The sequence below is a fragment of the Coptis chinensis genome, chromosome 8 (assembly GCF_015680905.1).
Source record: "Coptis chinensis isolate HL-2020 chromosome 8, ASM1568090v1, whole genome shotgun sequence".
Classification (NCBI taxonomy): Eukaryota; Viridiplantae; Streptophyta; class Magnoliopsida; order Ranunculales; family Ranunculaceae; genus Coptis; species Coptis chinensis.
The window spans coordinates 74,223,776-74,248,224 of NC_141463.1; the positions used below are offsets into that span (position 1 = coordinate 74,223,776).

Consider the following 24,449-nt stretch of genomic DNA (forward strand, 5'->3'; position numbering starts at 1 on the left):
CCATTTCCTTCATTCTTAAACCATCACCTAATCCCTACAACACCTAATAAAGGCCTCTAGCTCAATTAGGAATAGGTTAGTATGATAGTAAGTGGCAGATGTGTTTGATCGACTTCATCTTCGTTATATGTCATTGAGATTGTAAGATAAAGTGTGTCCACTATACACTGGAGTGAGCGAAACTTGAGTGGAAAAATTAGAGTATTTTTGTCTTGACATATATGTGAGGGCCTACTTAAGGACACTATTCCAAAGTTTCATAAACGAACCTGTTATTGCATTTCATAGCATAGTTCATTATATATATGTTTATCCGTAGATGATTGATTATTATGCATGTATTAGCTTAGATTTCGAATTGATTATTCTGTATTCATTGCTAGTGAGATGTATAGAAATTTGAGAATAAATAAGGAAACAGTAATTTTATTTCTTAGTAATTGTAGTATAGATGAAGTTTGTGAGTACCTTCTCTGGAAAACTCTCACGAGGCTATAACTTGTCTACTAGAGAATTCCTAGTGGTTTAAAGACTTATTGCATATGGTCAATGCAATCACACTCAGCGAAACAAGATTAGTTAGAACTCCATTTTTGGTCACTTATTTTAATTTCTCATATTTGCTTGAGGACAAACAAACTGCTGTTTGAAGGTGGTTTGATAAGAGCCCAAAACTGTAGTTTTAACCCATTAATAATATTACATTTAGACCAATTATGTGTATAATAAATAAAACTTAATATTGTTTACGTGTTTTTGTGTATTTCAGGTCTTAGAGTTAAATATGTGGAGAAATATATCACTTTTGTAAGAGAAAGGAGCAAAGGTTGGTTGTTAAGAAGTTCTATGATTAAAGCCCAAATTTTAAAGAGAAAAAGCCTTTTTAAAGCCGGTCAAAACTGAAAAGTCAAAGTCAACGCTGGCAGAAATATAATATAAAAGTCAACAGAACTTCCGCAGACCGTATCTTTGAACTCAGACTTCAGAATTGGACCTACTATATGTCAAAACTACCGGCTCGGAAAGAGCTTTCTAATGGTCCAAGCTTTGATCTAATCAAAGGAGTAAAAATGGACGAAAAGACTATTACAGTAATTTCTAGCAGAGAAACCCTTTTTAGACGTACTTAAGTAATTAGGTTTTGGACTTGATTTAATGGTCCAAAACATAGCTCCAAAGCCCATGCACAAAATTGTAAACATAGCCCTCTCCTATATAAAGAGGACTAAGGTATTACTCTCAAGTACTTAGTTTTTAATTCATATATCCCTTCTTAGTTAATAAATTAGATCATAAATTAGTTTTCTTCTTAAGTAATTAAAAAGCCCTAGTTATTGTTTTATTAGCCTAATCACCATTAATAAAGCCAAGTTATTTATATTGTTTCAATTATGTCTTATTCCTATTCTTATTCTTATATTGATGATAATCTAATGAATCTTAGCTAAACCTCTATTAGAGAGTTTGATGAAGCTTTGATGAAGACTTGATGTGTTAGTGTAGAATAAGTTGTAGTAATCTATTCCACTCTAGAAGGTAGTTAATTCACCATGAGAATGGGTTTAAATTGTCTCACATGCTAATTATTAGTTGGTAGAGATTGTCATGAATAATTAGGGATTAAAAAGACCCAACTTTTATGTGAAAACATAAAGATTAGGATTACAACAAATCTATGCTAGCTTATTAAGTTTTAATCAAGGTGGAATCAAATCCCCCTAATACCTCTCTTCTCATTCACATCTTATAATCAAATCGCCATAGTATAAATTAGCATATCATAATTAGCTATTTCACCATATTAGTATAATTCAATTATTGCTCTCGTTGATATTATAGAATTGTTAAATTAGTGAAACTGTTACGTCTAAGAAACTAGGAGTGGAACGAATTCTTTACTCCACCAAGATAATCGAGAGTAGAAACTTTGATAAACAAACTAGTATAAATCCACGTTTTACTTATTCTTAGCATAATTAGTTAATAGTTTAGGTAAAACATATATCTTTTTATATTTTATCACAGCTGCTGAGGCATTTGTATCAATCCGACACAGGGAAGGAGTCACTCATCGATCTGGATGATGATGACTTTCCAGAAGGTGGTCGTGCAAGGAACCCAAGGCGTGGGGGTCTAGTTTGACGCAAGACATTTGAGTTAGAATACAGTAACCCAAATGAGGACTCGGATACAGCATCTGAACCAGAGTCAGCTAACCAGGATCGTGATGTCGACCCTCGACACTGAAAAAGAACTCAGATCAAAAAGCATTCTACCAAAGAAACTGCATGGGAGTCTAAGAAGAATGACCTGATCCATCAGATGCATCGGATGACAGGCAAGGAGATAAAAATGCAAGACTCTCTTGTTCAATCCGCCATAATGGGGGTAGGCAGATCTCCTTTCGCATCTCGAATAATGAGAAAGTCTTACCCCCGTGGTTACCGACAACCGAAGTTTAGTGTCTTCAATGGCAAGTCAGATCCGGTGGATCACATATTCAGATATCAAGCAACTATGGGACAATATGAAAGGTATGACCACGTTATGTGCCAAGAGTTCAAGGCTTCCTTGTCTAGATCTACGCTCTAGTTGTACCATAGATTGCCTGAGCGGCAAATCAGGTCTTCAGAAGAAATGTTTAGGACCTTCATAGACAGATATTCATGCAACAAGCACCAACCAAAGCGGATCAACGCATTGTTTAACATCAAGAAAAAGGACGGAGAAGCATTGAGGTCCTACATGCAATGATTCATGGAAATTTCAATCCAGATAGAGTCTTGCGATGAACAGACTGCCATAATAGCTTTCAAACAAGGGTTTGATGAAAACAACGCCTTATTTGGATCCCTCTCCAGGAAACCACCCCGTGATTTAGAGGAACTCCTAGACAGGGTTAAGACTCATGCGGGGTGGGAGGAGGATGTCCTGAACAGACGTCAGGAAGCAAAAAAGGCTAATCGGATAGCTCCTGTAGCCCCTCGAGAAGGGAACTCTTCCCCTCAAAAACCGAAGAGAGACCGTCATCGTGACCGCCGAAAGGCTGAATCCCCATCAAAGGGACGAATGCCCAGAAGACAGTACCAGAATGTAGCCAGTAGTGCAAATGGAAAACCACAGAAGAAGCCACGTGTGGAAGGAGCTGAAAAAGCTCTTCCCTCGATGGATAGAAACTTCGCCCCTTTGAACAAAATGCCAGATAAGGTTCTGGACTCGATCAAGAATCAGAGTTACCTCAAATGACCAGCTCCGCTTAAGACAGGCTTCCTGGGTACCAGAGACCAAAGGACCTACTGCAAGTTCTATAAGAGTAAGGGTCACAGCACCAGAGCCTGCAGGACCCTGAAAAATGAACTACATGATCTGATTGAAAAGGGGTATTTGAAGCAGTTTGTAGCACCTTTATAAGCTTAACGCAAAGATCTCTGAGGAGAGGAGCATGTGTCGGTTCAGATCCCCAGTGCCGGACCGCTCAATGGCCGCCTCCAGATAAATATGATTTCCAGAAAGGCAAGCAAATGAAGTGGGCAGGTCACTGAAAAGGGTGCGCGATATCAAATTTGTATCACCAAGAAAATGAGAATCATGAACAGCGAACTGATTATGGGTGCACAGGTCAACGCAGGCCACAAAGATCCACTTATCCTCTTCACTGAGGCTGACTGTTGTAGCATCCAAAGCCCACATGAGGATGCACTTATTCTGACACTTTCGTTTTGGAGATTATGATATGCATCGCATATTGGTTGATCTAGACAGCTCAGTGGATGTGTTATACTACGGCACCTTCAAAAAGCTGCAGATTCCTGATTCTGAGATTGTCGCCACCAACTCCAACCTATATGGATTCAGCGGAGACAAAGCTCTAACAGTTGGGGAGATCCAACTACCTGTAGCTACTGGTCCGATAATTCTCATCATAAATTTTGTTGTGGTAAAAGCTAACACACCCTATCACATGATCTTAGGCAAGACCTGGCTGCACAAACTCCAAGCTGTTCCCAACACCTATCACCAATGTATGAAGTTCCCGTATAACGAGACAATTAAGACAATTAAAGGAGATCAAGTGGCTGCCAAAGCATGCTACGCTCTGGCAACGAAGTAGTCCCCACTCTCTTTTGAACCAATGGAGGTGGGGCAACTCACCAAATAGCAATTACAATTGGATCCACCTCTCCTGGACCTGGTCCCAAAAGAGAGGAAGGATCCCCTCTCACTGGAGCCGTTAGAGAAAGTGAAAATTGTGGGAGGCATCTCGCCAAAAACCACTTTCATCAATACCTTGTTGAGTTCTGAAGAGCGTCAGGCTCTAATACATTTCCTTTGAGAACACAAAGGCATGTTTGTTTGGTCATTCGAAGAAATGCTAGGAATTGACCCCCATGTGGCATGCCACCGGCTCAATGTCCGCAGTGATGCAATAGTGGTCAAGCAGAAACCGATAAAGATAGGTGCTAATAGATCCAAAGCGGTAAAAGCCGAAGTTGAAAAACTGAAGGCAGCTAATTTTGTCAAAAAAATCAATTTCCCACCTAGATTTCTAATATTGTCCCAGTAAATAAGAAGAATGGGTCATAGAGAATATGTATCGACTTCACGGATCTAAACCGCGCATGTCTAAAAGATAGTTACCCTCTACCGCGGATTGACAAATTGGTAGATGCGACGGTTGGACATGAGCTATTATCTTTCACAAATGGGTCATCTGGCTACAACCATATCCCATTGCATGAGGAAGACCACAAGAATGCAAGTTTCACAACCGAGGATGGCCTGTACTGTTATCAGGTCATGCCATTCGGACTGAAAAATGCGGGGGCCACGTACTAGCATTTGGTGAACAAAATGTTTGAAAGATTGATAGGTGACATTATGGAGGTGTATGTAGACGATCTCTTGATCAAGAGCCTGAAACGGGTAGATCATCTCTCCCACTTGAAACGTGCATTTGACGTTCTCCTAGAGTATCGCATGAAACTCAACCCTGCAAAATGTGCTTTCGCTGTCTCGTCAAGGAAGTTTTTAGGGTATCTGGTTACTAAGCGAGGAATCGAGGCAAACCCAGATCAGATCCGGGCGCTCATAGAAATGCCTTCACCTAAAAATATGAAAGAGGTTCAAAAAGTTACAGATAGGCTAGCAGCTCTGAACAGGTTCATCTCCAAGAGTTCAGATAAGTGCAAACCTCTGTTTCAATTACTACGAAAGAATACATCATTTTCATGGACAGAAGAATGCCAAAAAACATTCGATCAACTCAAAATGTACATGGGGGCACCACCAATCCTTTCCAAACCAGTTGAGGGAGAAATCTTGGGTCTTTATCTATGTTCATCTGACTATGGTATCAGTTCTGTACAGATAACTTGTAATATGAAACACTACAACTCCAGACAAATTCTAAATATCAACTACAACCTAGCTAACATGCCCAACTCTCTAAACAACTATCAACAACAAATAATAATGTAAAGAGATGAACAAGCATACCACAACACAAAGATATACCGTAGTTCGGCCAATAGTGTCTACTTTCACAAGAGTTAATCCTTTTATAAAGTGGGAAGGACGATTGCAATCACTCCTTTTCAGTCTCTCACCTTACTATATCACTCCTCTCTCTTTACAGGCTTTTCTCTCTGCAAATGTTATCTCTCAATTTTGATAGCTCTCAAATATTGGGTTTCTTTTTCTTGTGTTAGGTTTTCCAAAACCTTGTTTCTGTTTATATAGTAACCCGCAACCTCACAGTTACTGTAGCAAAATAGAAACTACGAATTTAGACATAAGCGCGGGCGCCTTTTGTCAAGAGCAAAAATCGATACTCAGCTCTCCTTTTTCCTCGAACTAAAAATCTAGTAACATGAGGGCGGGCGCGCTTGGCGCTTAGGTTAATCTGAGCACGTGCACGCTTAGGCTTCTCTACGCAAGCGTCAACCGATTTCTCTCCTCTTCCTCATGTGAGGGATAACTCCAACAGTTACATCTTGTGTTGTTGTATGTTTTACTTTCTTTGCATTATTATTACTTGTTTGTGATAGTTTTTGATTGCTTAAAGAGTTGGGCTTTCTAGGTTGGTTGTAGTGAAAGTTTAGATTTTTCAATTGGAGTATAGAGTGTTCATTCAAGCTATCTTAGAGGGGATTGATTGGTATCATTTTCTCCAACATGGAGGTGGGTGGTGGTCATGGTAGTCGTGGTGGGAGGTGGAGGTGGAGGTGGTAGTGGAAGTAGTGGCAGTTGTGGAGGCAGTGGTGGTTATAGCAACATTTATGGATTTCAAATATTTCCAGGAGGCCATACTGGTAATTCAAGCAACTACGGAGCTTATACAGCTATGACAACTGCCATATATGAGAGCCATTATCTATCTTACTTTATTCTAATGGTCCTTATAATATAGGGAAGATTATTCTTTGGGAAGAGTCGGGATAGCTCTGGTGGTAGAGCAGAGGACTAAGCAAGTATTCCAATTCAAGGAGGCGGCAAGACCGGGTGTCATCAAGATTACGCAAGAACAAGCGCCACTTTGAATTGAAGCAATGCAATATGCTTGATTAGTAGTACACTGTTCTATTGTAAAGACTTGATTGTTTTCACCTTTCTTCAGTTAGTTTTTTTTACCTTGTTTGTGTATACTTGTTTGGTCAGGTACATAATTAGAGCGACCGAGTGGAACTAGGCGATTTGATTTAGAACTTACCGGTCTGTACACATAGGTCCAAAATTTGATTCAGTCAATCAAGAGTTGTACATGTACTCTGTTGAGGTTACCCGCACTACGCAGTGTTTTTTTGTCAGAATTTAGTTAACCAACAAAACTATTAATTACTGATCCTATTTCTATGATGACTTCCGAACAAACGTCTCATTACGAAATTATGGGCGATAATTAAAGTTCTAACTTAATTAGGAGACTTAAGTTGAAACTGCTGTAAAAGTAGTATTATCGTTATCAATAACTTCATTAATCTTCTTGAAGTTGAGCGAAGCAATGGCAATGAGAACTGCAGCAATTTTTCTTCTTCTCTTCTCATATCTGATAGTCTCTACATCTAGCAATCTTGTTTCCAATGTTGACTCAGGTATACTATTATTTACTAGTACTTCAATCGCTTTAATAATATATGGTTTTATAAATCAATGATTGAGTTTTAAAAGTAGACTTGCGTGCATGATAACTATTTTGAGTTGCAATTGGTGCATCTTTTTTTTTTCCTTGATTGAGGCGTTATGGAACAATTTCATGTAGCTTTACAACCTAAGCCCAGGAATTCATAATTCAGAGTTGTCCTTGGCTTTAGGGAAAAATCTAATCGCAACATATGTAAATTTAGGTCTAGAAAGACGTTTCTTAGGGCATTGATTTTATCTTAGTTAGTTGGCTCGTCGAATTCGGATGGAGCTGTGAGACAAAAGTGAATCAAAACTTTGTTGCCCCATCAAACTACAAAAAATCATATCAGATTGGACTTTATGCTGTTGAGATTGTTTCATCCCCTCTCAACAAAGCCCCTTGAACCTAGGAATGCAATATAGCAAAGAAAAAGAGCATCACTAAGCTCTGTAATAACTGATCATAGAATCAAGCAGAGAACAAGAATCAGAAGCAACAAGTCGTTGTATCATCTGTCCATATTTAACTTTTCATCATGGAAAACAGGTTTCTAGGTTGAGAGCTCCAAAAGGAATGGCAAAATTATTAAGTAGCTTGAAATTTGTTGCCAGACTAGTTCAGCTAGGTTTGCTGGATCCAAGGGCGAAGGACTAAAATGCAAGGTTGGCTTGGTTCCTGTATGAAATTGTTGGCTTTGTTTGTTAGGCTACGCAAAACAACTTATTAACATATATGATTGCCACGAGTACTGCACTACTGCATGTCCACGACTTTAGAGTGAAATTGATACGAAGACAGATTTTTCCGGAGACATTGTCACACCACACCTGATCACGTAATCCTCATACGTACTGATACCATAGTACATTTGTCAAGATATACAGCCTCAGAAACTGATCTGTATATACCTGTTTACAAGCACGTACTTGAATGCATCAAATGAATGTTTTTATCAGTAGCAGTTAAGTGTCATTTGGTTAAATTTACAATATATTGAAAACTTGTGGTTGTATACTTGCATGGCATGATACGTACTATACATGTAGACATGTTACTTTCCTTACTAGCAACTAATATATTCAAGTTTTACAGAGTGGGAAAGAGCACCTTTGGAGAGCAAAGGGATTGTAAAGCCTATCAAACTGGATGGTCATGGGGATCTAGACAAGCAGGGCGGCGGCATCAACACTGTTATTCGTCCTAGCAGTCATGGTGGCAGTAGTCATGGTGGAGGTGGTGGTGTTCGTAGTGGAGGTGGTGGAGGCAGTCGTGGTAGTGGTGCTGGTGGAGGTAATCGGGGTAGTGGGGGCAGAGGCAGTGGTAGTGGCAGAGGCAGTGGTAGTGGCAGAGGCCGTGGCAGTGGCAGTGGTCGTTCTAGCACCAACTATGGAAATGGTATTATTTATAACAGAGGTTTTAACCAAGGAACTCGCAACCATAGTTACTCAACCAGCTGCAGCCGCTCAATTGCAGCAGTTACAGTTAAGATAACAGCCATGGCAGCCATTATCTGCCTTTTTGTACTTTAATGCATGGTCCTATGTTACAGTGAAAATTCTTTCTGTACTCTGCTCCAATTGTTGGGGGGGAGGGGGATCAAGTTACTTCCACCGGTCTTCGGTATGTAAGGTGATTTTTTTACATTTTCTGTACGTGTATGTAGCTTCTAAATCATCTCTGCATTCTTTACTTGGAAATTTCTATGACTCATTATTCGCTTCACCTCGTTTTTGAGTTGAATATATTCAGTTTGTCTAGAATTTGTGCAGGTGGGGATCAACTACTTTATTCAACTTTAAACCGACCATTTAGTAATTATAGATTTGAAGAGCATTTAGTATAAGTTTTAGACAAAGTCACAAATCAATGATCCCAGCTGGTTGGAAACCTAAGACTGGTGGTTTATCATAAAGACAGTGTCAATCCATTGTAAATATTCTTTATGGTGGGGGTGGGATCACCTGTTTAACTAAAAGCAAATTCTGTCTTTAACTTTAGTTTAAAATTTCAAGGAGAGATCTAATGTATCAAAGTTTTAGTTGAGGTAAAGTTAGCAAAGTTGATCATTTCTATAGAGAGGAAGGATGAAAATCGCTGGGAGGGATTTGTGGATGTTCCTCTATTCCTGCCTTGCTCTTGAGCTCATATTATCTGCTTCTCCTTGGGACAAAACCTTTGCATCAGGTGGTGTTCTTATTTCTTTTCTCCTCTGTCTAAATAATTTCAAAACACTTTGATCCTCTATCGAAAGATCTCTATTCCACAAAGATGGTGACCTACCGTGTTCTTATTCTAGGATAGCACTAATATTCAATTCAGTTATGACAATTCAATACGAAATATCCTTGTTGATTACAGAAAATGAAGATCAGAGTAATATTTGTTACTACTTAATCCCTTTGGCTGCCCCTGAACTCTACGTCTCTACCTTAGGGATCTTTGGACTCTATGCATTTAAGGGAACGCTTAATAATTAGCTGATGTGTTAAAATTATATATATAGAATTATAGACATCAGAAAATAAATCTTGTTCATGAAATTAATTGAAGATCATGCAAACTAATGGTATATGTGATGCATTAGTTTCCAATTTGTTGCGTAGGTCAAGTATGTTTTTATCCTTTTTGTTTGTTGAATTCTTCACAAACTTCATTTAACTCCCACACTGTCATATTTTTTCTTCGTCGATCTTTTCCGTGTACTTCTCATTTCTTAAACTATTGATAGCTGCCATCTATTACAAATAGTCATTTAAGTTCTCATGAGTTTCCATAACTAGATCGGACTGTGGAATATAACAGTCATTAGTGTCAACGAAGTCTACACTCTGCAAAACAATCCTCTCATTTTAAATCCAGCTATATATATACTAATATGTGTATATTGACGAAGCATGTGTGTGTTTCTAGCTCATGTACAAGAGAGTAGCGTGTGTAATGGGCTTCTGCATACGAACATTACTAGGGAAGACAGAGGCCTTGTTGTTATCAGTGTGGGTGTCGGTGGTACCCATGGTGGTAATGGATTTCATGGTGGTAATGGATTTCATGGTAGTAATGGTGATCATGGTGACAACAGTGCCTCTACATCTCCAGGGAGCACAGCTGTTATTCCTGTATACGCAGCGGGTGCTGCAAACACCCACCACCCCCATAACAACATTGGCTGTAAAACCCATAGCCATTTCAGTTTTATTGAAGCACTTGGGAGCGCTATAATTTTACTTTTGTTGCTACACAATTTCTGAGTAAATTGGTCAGTGTGAAATTTTATTATGTACAAACAAACTATATGTATTTTGGAGCTCTGTAGTATGAGCTGTGGATAAAGTCGCAAGTAGCTTGTGATGCCTTGTTGGTATCATGATTTTGGCTGTTAAAAGTGTTGGTGAGATTGTATTATAATTTGAGAAGATATATATTGGTTACTTGGATGCATTAGATATTGTCCAATATAATGTAGATTTTTAGAGCACCTGATCACATCTATGTATGATACAGTTAATATAACTGAATCCAAAACAGTTACATTATTTGAACTGTTGTGTTCTTTCGAATGAATGTTAGGAATAGATGTCATACATAAACGTTGGAATGGTTGGATACATTCAACAAGAAATTAGCCCCAATGCCCAATTTCGTTTCAAAACAACTCTAGAGGACATGGTTTTTTCATAATCATTCACAAACCCGTTTTCCACGTTTAAATAACCCACGAACCCAATTTTTTAATTTTAATAACCCTTAATGACAAAATAAGTTGGCCCGGCTTTTTTTTTTTTTTTAAATCTCACTTTTACTCTTTCCTGTTAATAAACAAAATTACGAGTGAGAAAACTCAAAGCCCCTTTCTTCTCCAACCAACCAAACTCTTTGATTCATGACGCACCTCATCAAACTACAAATTGAATCTCTTCAACAGGTACCAATTTCGATTACCAATTCGTGTGTGTTAACAACCAATCATCTTTAAGTTATTGATCACTTTAGGTTATTTGTTAACAATCAATCATCTTTCTTTTCTCTTTCAGAGATTTTGATTATAGGGTCTGGAAGGTATGTAGACTGTGTAAATCCTGAAGTCGGATGTGTAAATCTAACAATCAATACATCTACAAAGTGGATCTTTAGCTCAAATGGTCGAGCACTTTAGAGATATCCAAATGAGATGGTGGTTCAAATCCACCAAGATCCTCTAAATTTTTAACGTTAATCAAACAGGAAATCAAGTGTGTAATGTGATTAATTTTCAACTTGGATGACACTTCCAAAATAAGTTCCTGAAATTCAATTCCAAAAAAAATTCATAGTTGTTGAGATATGAACAATCATTGTTTATAGTCCAATAGGGATATAAACAATTATTGTTCCGTATGAACAATAATTATTCATAGTCCAATAGGTTCTCACTGATCATTAAATTCCTCATGGTGTTGAGGTATGAACAACAATTGTTCAGTATGAACAATGATTGTTCATAGTCTAACAGATGTTCTCACTGATCATTCATCATGTTTCTAAGGTATGAATTGAACAGTCATTGTTCATAATCCAATAAGTACTGAACAATGGAGTATGAACAATGATTGTTCATAGTCCATTAAGGGTATGTTGAGAGTGAACAATGATTGTTCATAGTCTAATAGGTGTTCTCACTATGCTTTGCCACATGAAGTTTGGTCTCTTCTTCTTCTTTGCTTGCTTTGTGATCATAATGACCATATTCATCTACTACTTCTTACCTAAGACAAAGAATGTTCTGATTGAGGAGATGAATAGAGTGTGGAAGACTCATTGGTTTTGGGGTAGGTATATCCTAAACGAAGCTGTTGGTGGAGGTCGTGGTGGGGCTCATGTTAATGTATAAACAATAATTGTTCATACTCCAATAAGTGTTCCTACTGATCATACATTATGTTAAGGTATGAACATTGATTGTTCATACCCCAAAAAGGTATGAACAATCATGTTGATGTATGAACAGTAATTGTTTATAGCTCATGTTGATGTATGAACAGTGATTGTTCATATCCCAAATAGGTGTGAACAATGATTGTTCATACTCCAATAAGTGTTCTTATTGATCATATATTATGTTGAGGTATGAACATTGATTGCTCATACCCCAAATAGGCAATAATTGTTCATACTCCAATAAGTGTTCTTATTGATCATATATTATGTTGAGATATGATCATTGATTGTTCATACCCCAAATTTATAGGTATGAATAATGATTGTTCATAGCTCATGTTGATGTATGAACAGTGATTGTTCATACCCCAAATAAGTGTGAACAATGATTATTCATACTCCAATAAGTGTTATTATTGATCATATATTATGTTGAGGTATGAACAGTGATTGTTCATACCCCAAATAGGTATGAACAATGATTGTTCATAGCTCATGTTGATGTATGAACAATGATTGTTCATTCTCTAATAAGTGTTCTTATTGATCATACATTATGTTAAGGTATGAACATTGATTGTTCATACCCCAAATAGGTATGAACAATGATTGTTCATAGCTCATGTTGAGGTATATAAATAGTGATTGTTTATACTCCAATAGGTGTTTTTACTGATCATACACTATGTTGAGGTATGAGCATTGATTGTACATACTCCAAATAGGCATGAACAATTCTTACTGATCATACATTATGTTGAAGTATGAATAATGACCCCAAATAGGTATGAACAATGATTGTTCATACGAATAGTGATTGTTTATAGCTTATGTTGAGGTATGAACAATCACTGTTCATACTATATACATCGGGTTGTTTCGGTTGGGTTGGGCTATTTATTATTTTGCACTAAGAGTATACTTGACTTTTGATCTACCCGAGCCATTTTTAATTTCTCATCAAGGGTATTGATAAACGTAAAATGAATCATTTTACTTACAAATAAGCGATGAAACTAAATGCAAGTAAAACTAAAACTAAACTTTACGTGAGATGATTTATCAAATATTATTCTACTCTCGAATCTATCGAAATAGAGTTGGAGTAGAAGATTTGTTCCACTCCTAGTTCGTTAGTATTCAATGTTTTCTATGACTATCGGTCTATCCAAAGTTAATGAGAGTAATGGTGGGAATTTATATTACGATGCAAATTATACTAACAAGATACGATAAATTAACAAATAATACTAAGGTTTGAATCTAGATAAAGAATTAGGGGGGATTGAATCTACCTTAAATCCAACTTAATTAAACTAGTATAGATTGTTGTAATCTTACGATAAGAATTGGTCATTCTAATCCCTAATCAATCATGGCAATCTCTACCAAATAATGACTAGCATGTGAAGAAGTCCAACCCATTCTCATGGCGAATCAACTACCTTCTAGAGTGGAATAAACTCTTACAACTAATTCTACACTACACAATCAAGTTTTCATCAAGGCTTCATCAAACCCCTCTAATAGAGGTTTAACCTTGATTCATCAAACTATCATTTCCAATTGAATTTAAACAAGACATCATATAAAGATTGTAAATTTACTAATTTGATCTAATCAATAATTCAAATCTAAATTAGCAACTAAAAAATGATTAACAACTAAGTCTCTAATGGCTACTTGCTACCTAAACTAAGTATATTTCTTCAGAGTTAAGTCTTGTCTATTGAAATGGAGGAGACCAAATCCACAATTTCGTACATGGGCTGAGGAGCCATGTTTCGAGCCGGAAAATTGAGCCCAAAACCCAATTTCTTCAATCCACATAGGCCTTTTCAGTCGGATTTCTCTTCAATAGACTTTTTGTCCACTTTTGCTCCTCTGATTGGGTTAAGGCTTGGACCATTGGAAATCTCTTTCTGATCTGGTCCTTTTGGCATAAGGTAGGCCCAATTCTGAGGTCTGAGTCTAAAGATATGGTCTTCGGAAGTTCTGCTGACTTTTGTGCGTTGTTTCTGCCTGCGTTGACTTTGACTTTTCCGCTTTGACCAAGCTTTAAAAAGGTTTTTTCTCCTTGAATCTTGGCCTTTAATCACAGAACTTCTTAGCAACCAACTCTTGCTCCTTTATCTCGCCAAAGTGACACATTTCTGCACATAATTGACTTCAATGCCTGAAATACATAAAAACACGTAATCAGCATTAACTCTTATTTATTACTCGCATAATTGGTCTAAAAGTATTATTGTTAAAGGGTTAAAACTACAATTTTAGGCTCTTATCAGGTATACTTGACCTTTTATCTACCTGGTATTTGTGAGTGATTAAAAAAAATAATGGTTCTGGGAGTTACTTTTCCCCCTGATCTATCTTGGAGAGTTACTCCCAGCCTGTCAACAAGAAATTAGCCCTAAGGCCCAATTTCGTTTCAAAGCAAAGGGTGTCCACGAAGAGGTGTGTTCATTGAAGACACTTACATGCTGGAAAAGGTGTGTGTCTGTTCATACCATAATTGAACTCTATATAAAGAGAACCTATGTAACAAGGAAAAATGTCCTACTATTCTCATTATCTATCTCTACTGTTTAGTCTTGAATACAAGTTTCCTTAGAGTGCTTTAAGAATTCTTCGATATTGCTAACTGCTGAATTCTATGGTTTGTTGTTGAATCTTGGAGGTAATTTGCCTAGACCCAATAGCAAACTCTTGTAGTGGGGGCAAATAACACCTTAAGGATAGTGTTATCTGCACATCTCAAACCATTGTCAAATTTCTGATCATTTCCCCTATTCCTATATACTTATTTGTTACTATTGTATTAACAAGGGTGATTTAGCTTTAGGTCCTCCCTATCGTCAGTTGACTGCGTTGACCGTCATTGACCAGGTCTGGCCGTCCATCGTTGTGTGTCTGGTGTCGTGCATTTTCATAATGGCCAAAGTACCCATCGCATGCTTCGCACATGCCCACACCAAAAACCTTGAAATCAAATTTGAAATTTCATCGACACGTGTTCGAATCGTAGCTCCCCAATCTAATGGCTCATCCAAATGTAAATTACTCGACACGTGTTGACATCCTGGCTCCCCAATTCAATCCAACGGCTGCTGTAAGATAGTCGTTGAGCACCCCATTCCCAACGGTCATAAGCTACTTCTATAAGAATGTACTCGATTTCTCCATTTAGACACACAAGTTTTGTTAAATTTCTTCTTTTTGAGCATCAACATGGGTGGAAGTGAAGCTCTTATTGTTGTTGCACCAAAGGTGATCTTGTTTCTGAAGTTTTCATATTTCTTTCATTAATGGCGGTAGAAGGACCTATTGCAAAACTAATGTGTATATGGAAGGACCATATGCTAATTTCTTTCAATTATATTTGGTTTTGTTTTTCAGATTTGATTTGGTTTTGACCTTTTGTCTTTCTTTCATTAATTACAGGTTTGTCAACTTTGCTACGACGAAGATCACTATGTTTCAACATGTCCATATCTTGGCGTGCACTGCCCTCATTCTTGGTGTTGTGGATTTATGAGAGTAGTAGTGTAGTACTAGGTCATATGAAAGGTGGCACTTTGCAGTTCAAGTTTCTCAAGTGTTCTAGGGAAGGTTGTAGTGCAGTGGAATGGATTTACTTTGACAAGAAGGTTGACTCAGAAGTGTGTAACCTGTGTAAGGAAGAAGATGAACTTTGTGAAATCTGCAAGTTATGCAAGGATTGTCATGTCCCTAATTCTTGTATAAAGAGCAACTGAGTTGCTATGTATGGAGTTTAGTATGGAGTGCTATGTATGGAGTTTAGTTTGGAGTTCTATGTATGGAGTTATGTGTATGGAGTTTAGTTTTCTAATGTCAGTTATCTAGTGATGAATAAAATGTTATGGATCAACAATAAACAAGGGTAAACAACATGTGCACTTTCACTGACCAAACTAACATATTCATTCCTCAAATTATAGTCATACCTACATGACATAGTCATTCCCATTGTCAACTACACAGCACAAAATAGAAAAGTAACCTAACACAGAAGGGTAAACACATAATGACATCTGACATCCCATAGCAACACAAAAACATAACACTCATTCTCAGAGTACATCCCAGAAGATCTCTAACATCCCATAGCAACACAAAACATAGCAAAAGCAGCATACATAAAGAAGACAGATACATCCCAACAAAAACAGCATCCTAGAATATCTCTGTCACAGGTTCATTGCTTAAACAAGCAAAATTATGACATTAATTGACATAAACTTAGCAAGATAAATGAAGATAAATACATAAAGAAAAGAAAATCCAAAGAAATAAGACCAACATCATTTTTATTTTATTTTCTTATTCATTGAATTCTTGAAATCTTCATAGCTCTGAGGACACATCAAAGCTTGCACCACCAGTCTAGGTTGAGTTTAACATTGGTTTCCCTCCCCACTTTCCTCCCCCAATATAACCTCTCTCCCTAACTAACCTAGCTTGTTCAAATTCCCAACCCTCCTGCATAAGTTGCTTCTCCTCAATTTCTTCTGGATATATAGTAGGAAGTCCCCTAGCCACCAAAGAAGCATCTCTTGCATCTCTCCACTTCATCACATGAGTAATTACTTCACCATGTGAAACTTCATCACCATTCTCATCAACATAGGCTCTAGCAACCATCACTTCTTCCCGAGCCATATTTTTATATCCAAATCTCACACAAGACATTAGATGATCTGGATATTCCTCACTCCTTCTAGAACCACTTCTAGAATTCTCACCCTTTCTAGAATTATCACATTTGTTCACTTGCTTCTTACCATTACCTTTGTTCTTCCCCATTTGAGATTGTGTGTGAGAGAGAGAGAGATGTCAAAGAGATCCTTTTATAGTAGGGTATATAATAAGTCAATTTCTTGAAAAGGTAAATTGTGATATGCCAAATTGTGTCCCAATACATTCTGTATTGGGAAGGGAAGTTCATACCTGACTTTGACCAGTTACAGAAGACTCATTTGTGGCTCTTGAAATAGGCTGATGTGTATATGAAGTTGGATTCTCAAAATAGCTATACATGTGTCCTCTACTTTGACCACCTCTAAAGCCTCTACTACATCTACCCCTTGTAGGTGGTCTTGTAGATGCTTGAATTTCATTCAATGGTCCTTGAGATGCTTGACTTGCATTAACTTGTTAAGAAGCTTGGCTTTCACTCACTTCTGCTGATCCACCTCAACCACCCCTTCCACCTCTACTACCCCTTCCACCTTTACTAACAGCTTGAGGTGGCACTTGGCCTTCAGGTGCTTGAGGTGGTTGCACTTGGCCTTCAACTGTTTGACCTTCATTCTCAGCTACACCCCCTACAATACAACAATTAAGATAATGAAATTAAATTCATTAAACATGACTAAAACAATAAATAGCACCTGTATTTCTTGATTTTGATTTCCTTTTCCTCTTCTTGCTCTGTTTGTCAGGTCTCTCAGGGCAAGTCCTCTGATTATGTCCTGGGTTATTACACAATTTGCATTTCCTTATGCTACTAGCTCTCTCCTCATCTTCATCTCTGATTCTCTGTTTTTTTGGTCTCACAGCTTTTCTTTCAACAGGTGGTGGTAGATATTGATCTTCATAACTTAACTGTAACAAAAAAAACATGATCACATAAGTGTCACACTAAAATATAATCCAATAGAACATAAAACAATGTCACTAACCTTTCCCCAGTCTTCCTCATTATCAAAGGGATATATACTACCAGCATAAGTGCCTTTGAATGCCTCAGCATGAACGTAAGGGTTGCACCATCTATAAACCCAAACATATATTGCAAAATGAGTTAATTACACATCTATAAACCCAAACATATAGACTTAAGTATTAAACTTGTACTTACTTGCTCCAAGATTCTCTACTTGGCCTCAGAGGTCTGATGACTGCAATAGCATGAACACATCGTATGCCACCCAACTGCCATACCATACAAGAGCATGTCTTGGCAATTAAATCAACTACAAAATGTTTCCCATATTTTGGATTGGTTGCACAATATTTGTCATTGTCAAAGCCATCAACCTGATATCTATTATGCTTCTTCTCTAGCTTGGTAATGACCTCTATAGCAGATGTTACAAGGTCACTCTCTTTCATCTCCTTGGAAAGTAGCTTTCTCTCATGTATAAGAGACATCACAGCTTTTGTATTTTTATCTAGCTATAAAGTGTAAAAATGGCTTGTCTCTAATTTTCAATGTACATGCATTGAATGATTCACTGAAGTTGTTAGTAACTGCATCACATTTTGAAGTGAGGTCAAAATGTGACCTTGCCCAAGTTCTCCTAGGCTCTCTCTCTAACCAGTCCACAACATCCTTCTCAGCAGTTGACAATGCCTCCATGAATTGCTCATGCTCACTAACTTTGTATGCTTTTGAAGCCCCCCAACTAAGCTGCATCAAGTGCTCACCCTTAAATTACTTCTTAAAATTCTTGTACATATATCTAAAACAAAACCTATGAAAAACACAAACAATACATGTCAATATAAAGTAAATTAGGGAAATTAGATAAATTAGTTAATACACAAACAACTTATACCTATGGTTGGCATCTGGAAATCTAGTCTCCACGGCATGAATAAGTCTTTTTTGTCTATCAGATATGAAAGTGAGTTATTCTGGGTGTTTGTTAAGGTATGGTTGAAGAAGTCCTAACATCATGCACCAAGTTTTTGTGTTCTCACCCCTACACACATAAATTGGAAGTGGAAACAATCCATTCATTGCATCTAATCCCATAGCACTTAAAACACAACCACCATACTTACCCTTCATAAAAGCCCAATCTAAACCCACAACAGGCCTACACCCATTAACAAAACCATGTAAAGAAGCTTTATAAGCAAGGAAGAATCCTTTGAATTGAAAAAATTTGTCCCTAACACATTTGACTCTACTCCCTTCATTTCTTTTCAAAATTTATCTTTTTAACTCCTTCACAATGCTATAACTATGCTCATAATTGCCATTAATTCTCTCTAACAGCCTCACCTTTTATTTCCAAGCAGTGAAGTATGAAATATTTACGCCATATGCCCATATCTATGATAAATCTCATTGTAGATATCAACAGGCTTGCTATTTAGATGATCTCTAACATATTCTTCCAGCTCATCAACAACCCAAGGAGCTCTAGCCTGCCTATACTTATCATCTTTGTCAGCTTCACAAGTGTAAGTGTCATTAAACTTCCTCAACTTCACAGTGTGGTGATCATTTGTAGCACTACACCAAGCATGCCAACCACATGTACCAAACCGACACTCCTCTCCTATTGTTCCTTCATTGCAACACCAAATTCTGTACCTCTTTTTGTCATTCTTGTTATGCTTAAAACTGAATCTATTAACAATTATATATGCTTTGAAGAACTTCCTACACTCTTCCATGATTCTTCACTCCATTCCTTTCACCAGCTGCCCAACTTTGGGAATATTAACTCCCTCTTGATTTTGTTCCTTTTGAAACAAATTTGAACCTATTTTTCCCAAACTGTTAATAGGATCTCCTTCCTCATCAATTTCATTGAAGTGCTTCTCCTCATCTACCAAACCATTTACAAAAGCTTCAGATTTCTCATCCATGACATTTTCTTCAGGGTCAAAATCTTCATCTTCTTCATCAGATGAATCATAACTGTTGTACCCTACATTGGTATCAACTGTAGGACCAAACCAATCACCAGTAGAAAAAAACCTATCAGTTTCATCACCAGAACTTCCTATGCCTCCCACATCAACTTCCACATCAAATCCAACTCCCATATCAGCCCCTTCATCAAAAACTTCAGCAGTAGCAATAACATCAGCCCAATCATTCAACACATGGTCTACAACTTCTTTCAATTTTTTAGAAACCTCATCATTCAAACCAGCACCAGTTTCCCCACTTGGATCTATTTCATCATCAGAATCAACACTAATAACTCTTGGTTTCTTGCACAACAACACATTTTGGACTCCATCTACCTCCACTAAAACTCTTTTAGCTTTAGGGTTTACAACTTTATATATTAAAGGATCATGGTCTATTTCAATGACTTTGAATGGGCTGACACAACTCTCCGCAGTAGAGTGGACAATTGGATTGGGGTTATCATGTTTGTTAGACATTGCTTGAACAGGTATATTGGATATGGGCTCAACATGTACATTAGATATGGACTCAACATGTACATTGGAAGTGGGCTCAGTAGGTATATTAGACTTGTATTGAACACCCAAAATTGTCTTAAAGGAGGGCTCATATTTTTCTTTGGTTTACCCCCATCACATTTGGGTTCTCCTCCCAGTTTTCAGTTAAGCCCACAACATCATCATAAGCTACAAACAAATGATATTTCTAATCATTTTCTACCATGATATTTTCCCATATATGCATGAGTTGTTTGTCAGTCCCAAGTGGGCACAAAAATCCTGCCAAGATACAAGTCACAGATGACACTTTCTTCCCTCTAGGTATGAAGCCCTGAATATCCTTCATAAAATCCATATACATCAACTCATCTCCATCTAATGTTAAATTTCTTCTCCTACCACCACTATGATCATTCGCAGTTATTGCACGCGGATTGACCTCACCCCAAACACCACCCAAATGAACTACAAATATTCTTTTACCCCACCACATGACTGTATATTTCACATAAACCAAACAGACAAACAAACAAAACCTCATATGAATGACACATCATTTTCAGCACTTAAAGTATGAGTACAATTAAAGTACATCACAAAAATCCAACAAACAATTGCCCATATGATCAAAATAATTAACTTTATTAACAATTGGACTCACTACAGTCAAAATCCCTAACTTTTTAATTCATAAATCGCAAAATATTTCATCAATTGCACATGAAAAGATAAATCCCCAATTTTTAATTGGTAAAACAGTTGCAAAAGGAAAAAGCCCTAATTTTTAATTCGATAATGCATATGAAACAACACGTACTCTAATTATTAAACTAAACCCTAACTAAAATAAACTTGAAGCAAAAGCTCCAAAGACCACGATTCTACGACCAAGTTTCAACCTCCACCAAGTTCTAACAACTTTAATTAAGTGACAGAGATGGGAGAATGAGATGAGAGAGGTGAAATGAGAGTAAGAATGAGTGAATCTGCCAGAGAGATGAATCTATGAGAGAGAGAAAAGAGGGGGAATATGAGATGAATAAACTTTTCCGCTTTTTTGAGTAGAGCTCTTATCCTTTATAGCAGTCGTTGGATTGGGGAACTACGATTCGAACACGTGTCAATGAAATTTCAAATTCAATTGTGAGGTTTTTGGTGTGGGCATGTGCGAATGTGCGAGGGGCCATTATGAAAATGCACGACGCCAAACACACAACGATGGACGGCCAAACCTGGTCAATGACGGTCAACGCGGTCAACTGACGATAGGGAGACCTAAAGCTAATAAACGATAAAAATTGGACCCAACGCAAAAAGCCCTATTTTTAGGATGATGTAAAGCTAAATCACCCTATTAACAATTAGGAATACAGATTTTACTCAAAAAGGGACAATGCTGAACCCGTAAACCAATCTTATGTAGCAGTTTCGGTTTCCTGAACTCTTGTATGTTGTAAGTTGCAACCATACAGTAGTTGAATGGATTAAAACAGGGGTGAATGCCCTGAATCGGAGTAGACCAGTAAGCTAAATGAGCCGATATTTGTCCCTAATTGAATTAGGACTTGTAGCAATCCCAAAGATAAATTTTAAAAGTACTTGTTGTTTTCTCAGCAAGATTTTTTATAGAATATATGGATCCAAGTATACAATCCTAATACTAGAACCTTCAAATCTTGCATTATTATTTGACATCATTCAGAACTCCTGAACGACCAGCAATGGTCTGGGGAAAACTGTTCTACAAAACAGCACATGAAAAACTGAATAGAACTCTAAGAACCCTTTTAATGTAAGCCACCCTCACTTTAGTTTGGAATGTTGCATACATGGTATGTGTCAATGTCCATTTGCAGTTACATCAAGAATCAACAAATTTTTCTCATTGTATGAACCTTTTGTTGTGATATGCCATGAACTTTATCCTAAAGCGCATATTATGACTATGATTATGACAAAGCAACTAACTAAATTTAGTCTCTCAACTTTGCAGTCCAGACAACTAAATGACAGGGTACCGTTTAACCAGAACCGAAACCGGAATTATAGAAAAATTCATAGTTTCGGTTTCTATTTTTAGGAACCGTTTAAATATGGGTACTAAAAAAACCGGGCCATATAGAACCAGAATCGAATGGTTTTTAAAACAGAAAAGCCAAACCAGAACTGAAACCGAATGTTATCATATTTTTAACATAAAAAATATCGAAATATAAAATATAAAAACTCAAAACGTTCATTTATATATTACTAAATTTTATTTATTAGTGTAATATGTAGTTTTCATAGTATTTAATGTTATAAATAATATAAAAATATAGCTTACAACTTTAAATATATGGTTTTATTTAACTTATTATTGAATAACATAATTACTTATATCAATATTTAAAAAGTGACTTGTTCGTGTGGTATTTTTGTGTTTTTAATACACATTTTTTAATAAAACTAATAAAAAAATGTGTGTCAATAGTAAATATCTTAATAACCGGAAAAAAAAAATAGAACTAGAAACACCCAGCCCGCTAGGAACCGATGGTTTTAAGAACCGCAAATAATCATAACCATAACCGAAACTGTAAAATTAAATGGTTCTTGGTTCTTACTTCTTACAACACTAAGAAGCGGACCAGAACCGGATTGTTGTAACAGTCACATTATACATTTATAGTTTTATACTAACTGAAACTTAAAGTTGCTGTTGGTTGAGCTCAAACAGAAATTAACCAGCAAACTGCTAGGCTCATTTTCCAGTCCAACGTGATCCGAAGTCTCACTGATTGTTTAGCAAAAAAAAAAAAAATCTCCCTGATTGGTTGATATTTCAGATATGGATGGTACCCGTATTCCGTACTGTGTCAGCATTTTAACCGTCGAATTGTATTTTGTGTGATCTGAATATATCTGATGAGACAGTAATCATCGATATATGATGATATTAGGGGGTTGGCATTTTGCTTTGCATTGAAACTTGAAACAAAAGACGTGGCTCTCAAACAACATATCCAAATTACAAAACTACTCCTACTACATCCCCAAAGTTACATGATATTGTCCATTTCACATCCACAGCCAACAACAACCTTCTTCAAGTTGAACAACACCTGAAACCTCGAAACTTGGAGAAAAACAATAGGACAGAAATGGAACAAAATACAGAACCCACCATGGACAGAAAGGTAAACTGGAATTGGGTATCAGCCATAGTAGGGGCAGCAACAGCAACAACAACGGCTGCAATTATCTATGCCAAACCAAAAGACCCAACTTTCCATGTGATCTCCATAAGTCTCACATCTTTCAAACTCAGTATTCCAGTTCTTGATGCAGATTTCATCTTAACCGTACACGTAACCAACCCAAACATAGTACCCATCAACTACTCACCTACAACCATGTCTATTTTCTATGATGGCTCACTTCTCGGCTCGGCTCTAGTTGAAGCCGGCTCTCAACCGGCTAAATCATGTCAGGTGATTAAACTAGCTGGACGTCTTTCTGGGCTTGAGTTGGCCCATCATGCTAAGAAGTTTTTAGCTGACGTGGCCAAAAGAGAAATGGAGCTTGATGCTGCTGTAGATATTCAAGGTACGGCTAAGGTGCTTTGCTGGTCCCATGGGTTTAAAGTACACGTCGATAGTCATATTGTCGTTGATCCTGTTTTTCTTGATGTCATTGAGCAAGAAAATAAGTCACAGCTTCAACTCTTTGTTGATTGACAGCCTGCAATGTGCAATATTTTTCTACTCATGGTCAAAATTAGCTATGGTTAAACTATTTGCTTGAATACTTTCATTCGACTGTTTGGTGAAATATTGATATCTACATCTAAGGTTTCTGCTGTCGATAGGAAATGAAAAACAAAACTATGTTTGAAACTAGAGAGATTATGACAAGTCAGAAAATCTGAGTAACTAGAGTATCAGCATTGCGAAAAAATTAGCATCAGACAAAGTAGAAAAGGTCAAGGGGAGTAGAGGTGGGATGTGGACGCCTAGTGCAGAGGCACTGAGTGATCTTTAATTCTGTTTGATTTTGGAAGAAAAAGAAGCAGATGGAAATAGAGAGAATAAGAAAGTGTAAAAGTGAATATGTAGAACTGGTTTCAATGGCGCACACAGTCAGTGTTTTTTTATGTTTGCAGTGATGGTCAAGCTAACATTTATCTGAACTTAAACTTCACTATTCGCAGGTTCTGCACAAAATCAGCAATATTTTACTAAACAAAGGT

At 37.2% G+C, this 24,449-nt stretch overlaps 2 protein-coding genes across 2 annotated transcripts; both read left to right on the plus strand.

The window, feature by feature from the left end:
• Nucleotides 1-6,411: 6,411 nt before the first annotated feature.
• Nucleotides 6,412-10,557, plus strand: LOC147482968 (uncharacterized). The gene is made up of 3 exons (XM_086577583.1): nucleotides 6,412-7,091; nucleotides 8,216-9,307; nucleotides 10,034-10,557. The coding sequence occupies exons 1-2, from the start codon at nucleotides 7,001-7,003 to the stop codon at nucleotides 8,650-8,652; spliced, it is 528 nt and encodes a 175-aa protein (XP_086433709.1). The 5' UTR covers nucleotides 6,412-7,000; the 3' UTR covers nucleotides 8,653-9,307; nucleotides 10,034-10,557.
• A 12,612-nt stretch (nucleotides 10,558-23,169) lies between these two features.
• Nucleotides 23,170-24,031, plus strand: LOC147482969 (Late embryogenesis abundant (LEA) hydroxyproline-rich glycoprotein family). Its single transcript, XM_086577211.1, has one exon. It carries the CDS (start codon nucleotides 23,362-23,364, stop codon nucleotides 23,935-23,937), a length of 576 nt encoding a protein of 191 aa, XP_086433337.1. The 5' UTR covers nucleotides 23,170-23,361; the 3' UTR covers nucleotides 23,938-24,031.
• Nucleotides 24,032-24,449: the final 418 nt, after the last annotated feature.

Bases quoted from the DNA above. Each gene is read 5' to 3' on its own strand.
- LOC147482968 (XM_086577583.1), top strand. From the start codon at position 7,001: ATGGCAATGAGAACTGCAGCAATTTTTCTTCTTCTCTTCTCATATCTG. The intron at 7,092-8,215 runs GTATACTATTAT...CAAGTTTTACAG, and splicing joins TGTTTCCAATGTTGACTCAG to AGTGGGAAAGAGCACCTTTG.
- LOC147482969 (XM_086577211.1), top strand. From the start codon at position 23,362: ATGGAACAAAATACAGAACCCACCATGGACAGAAAGGTAAACTGGAAT.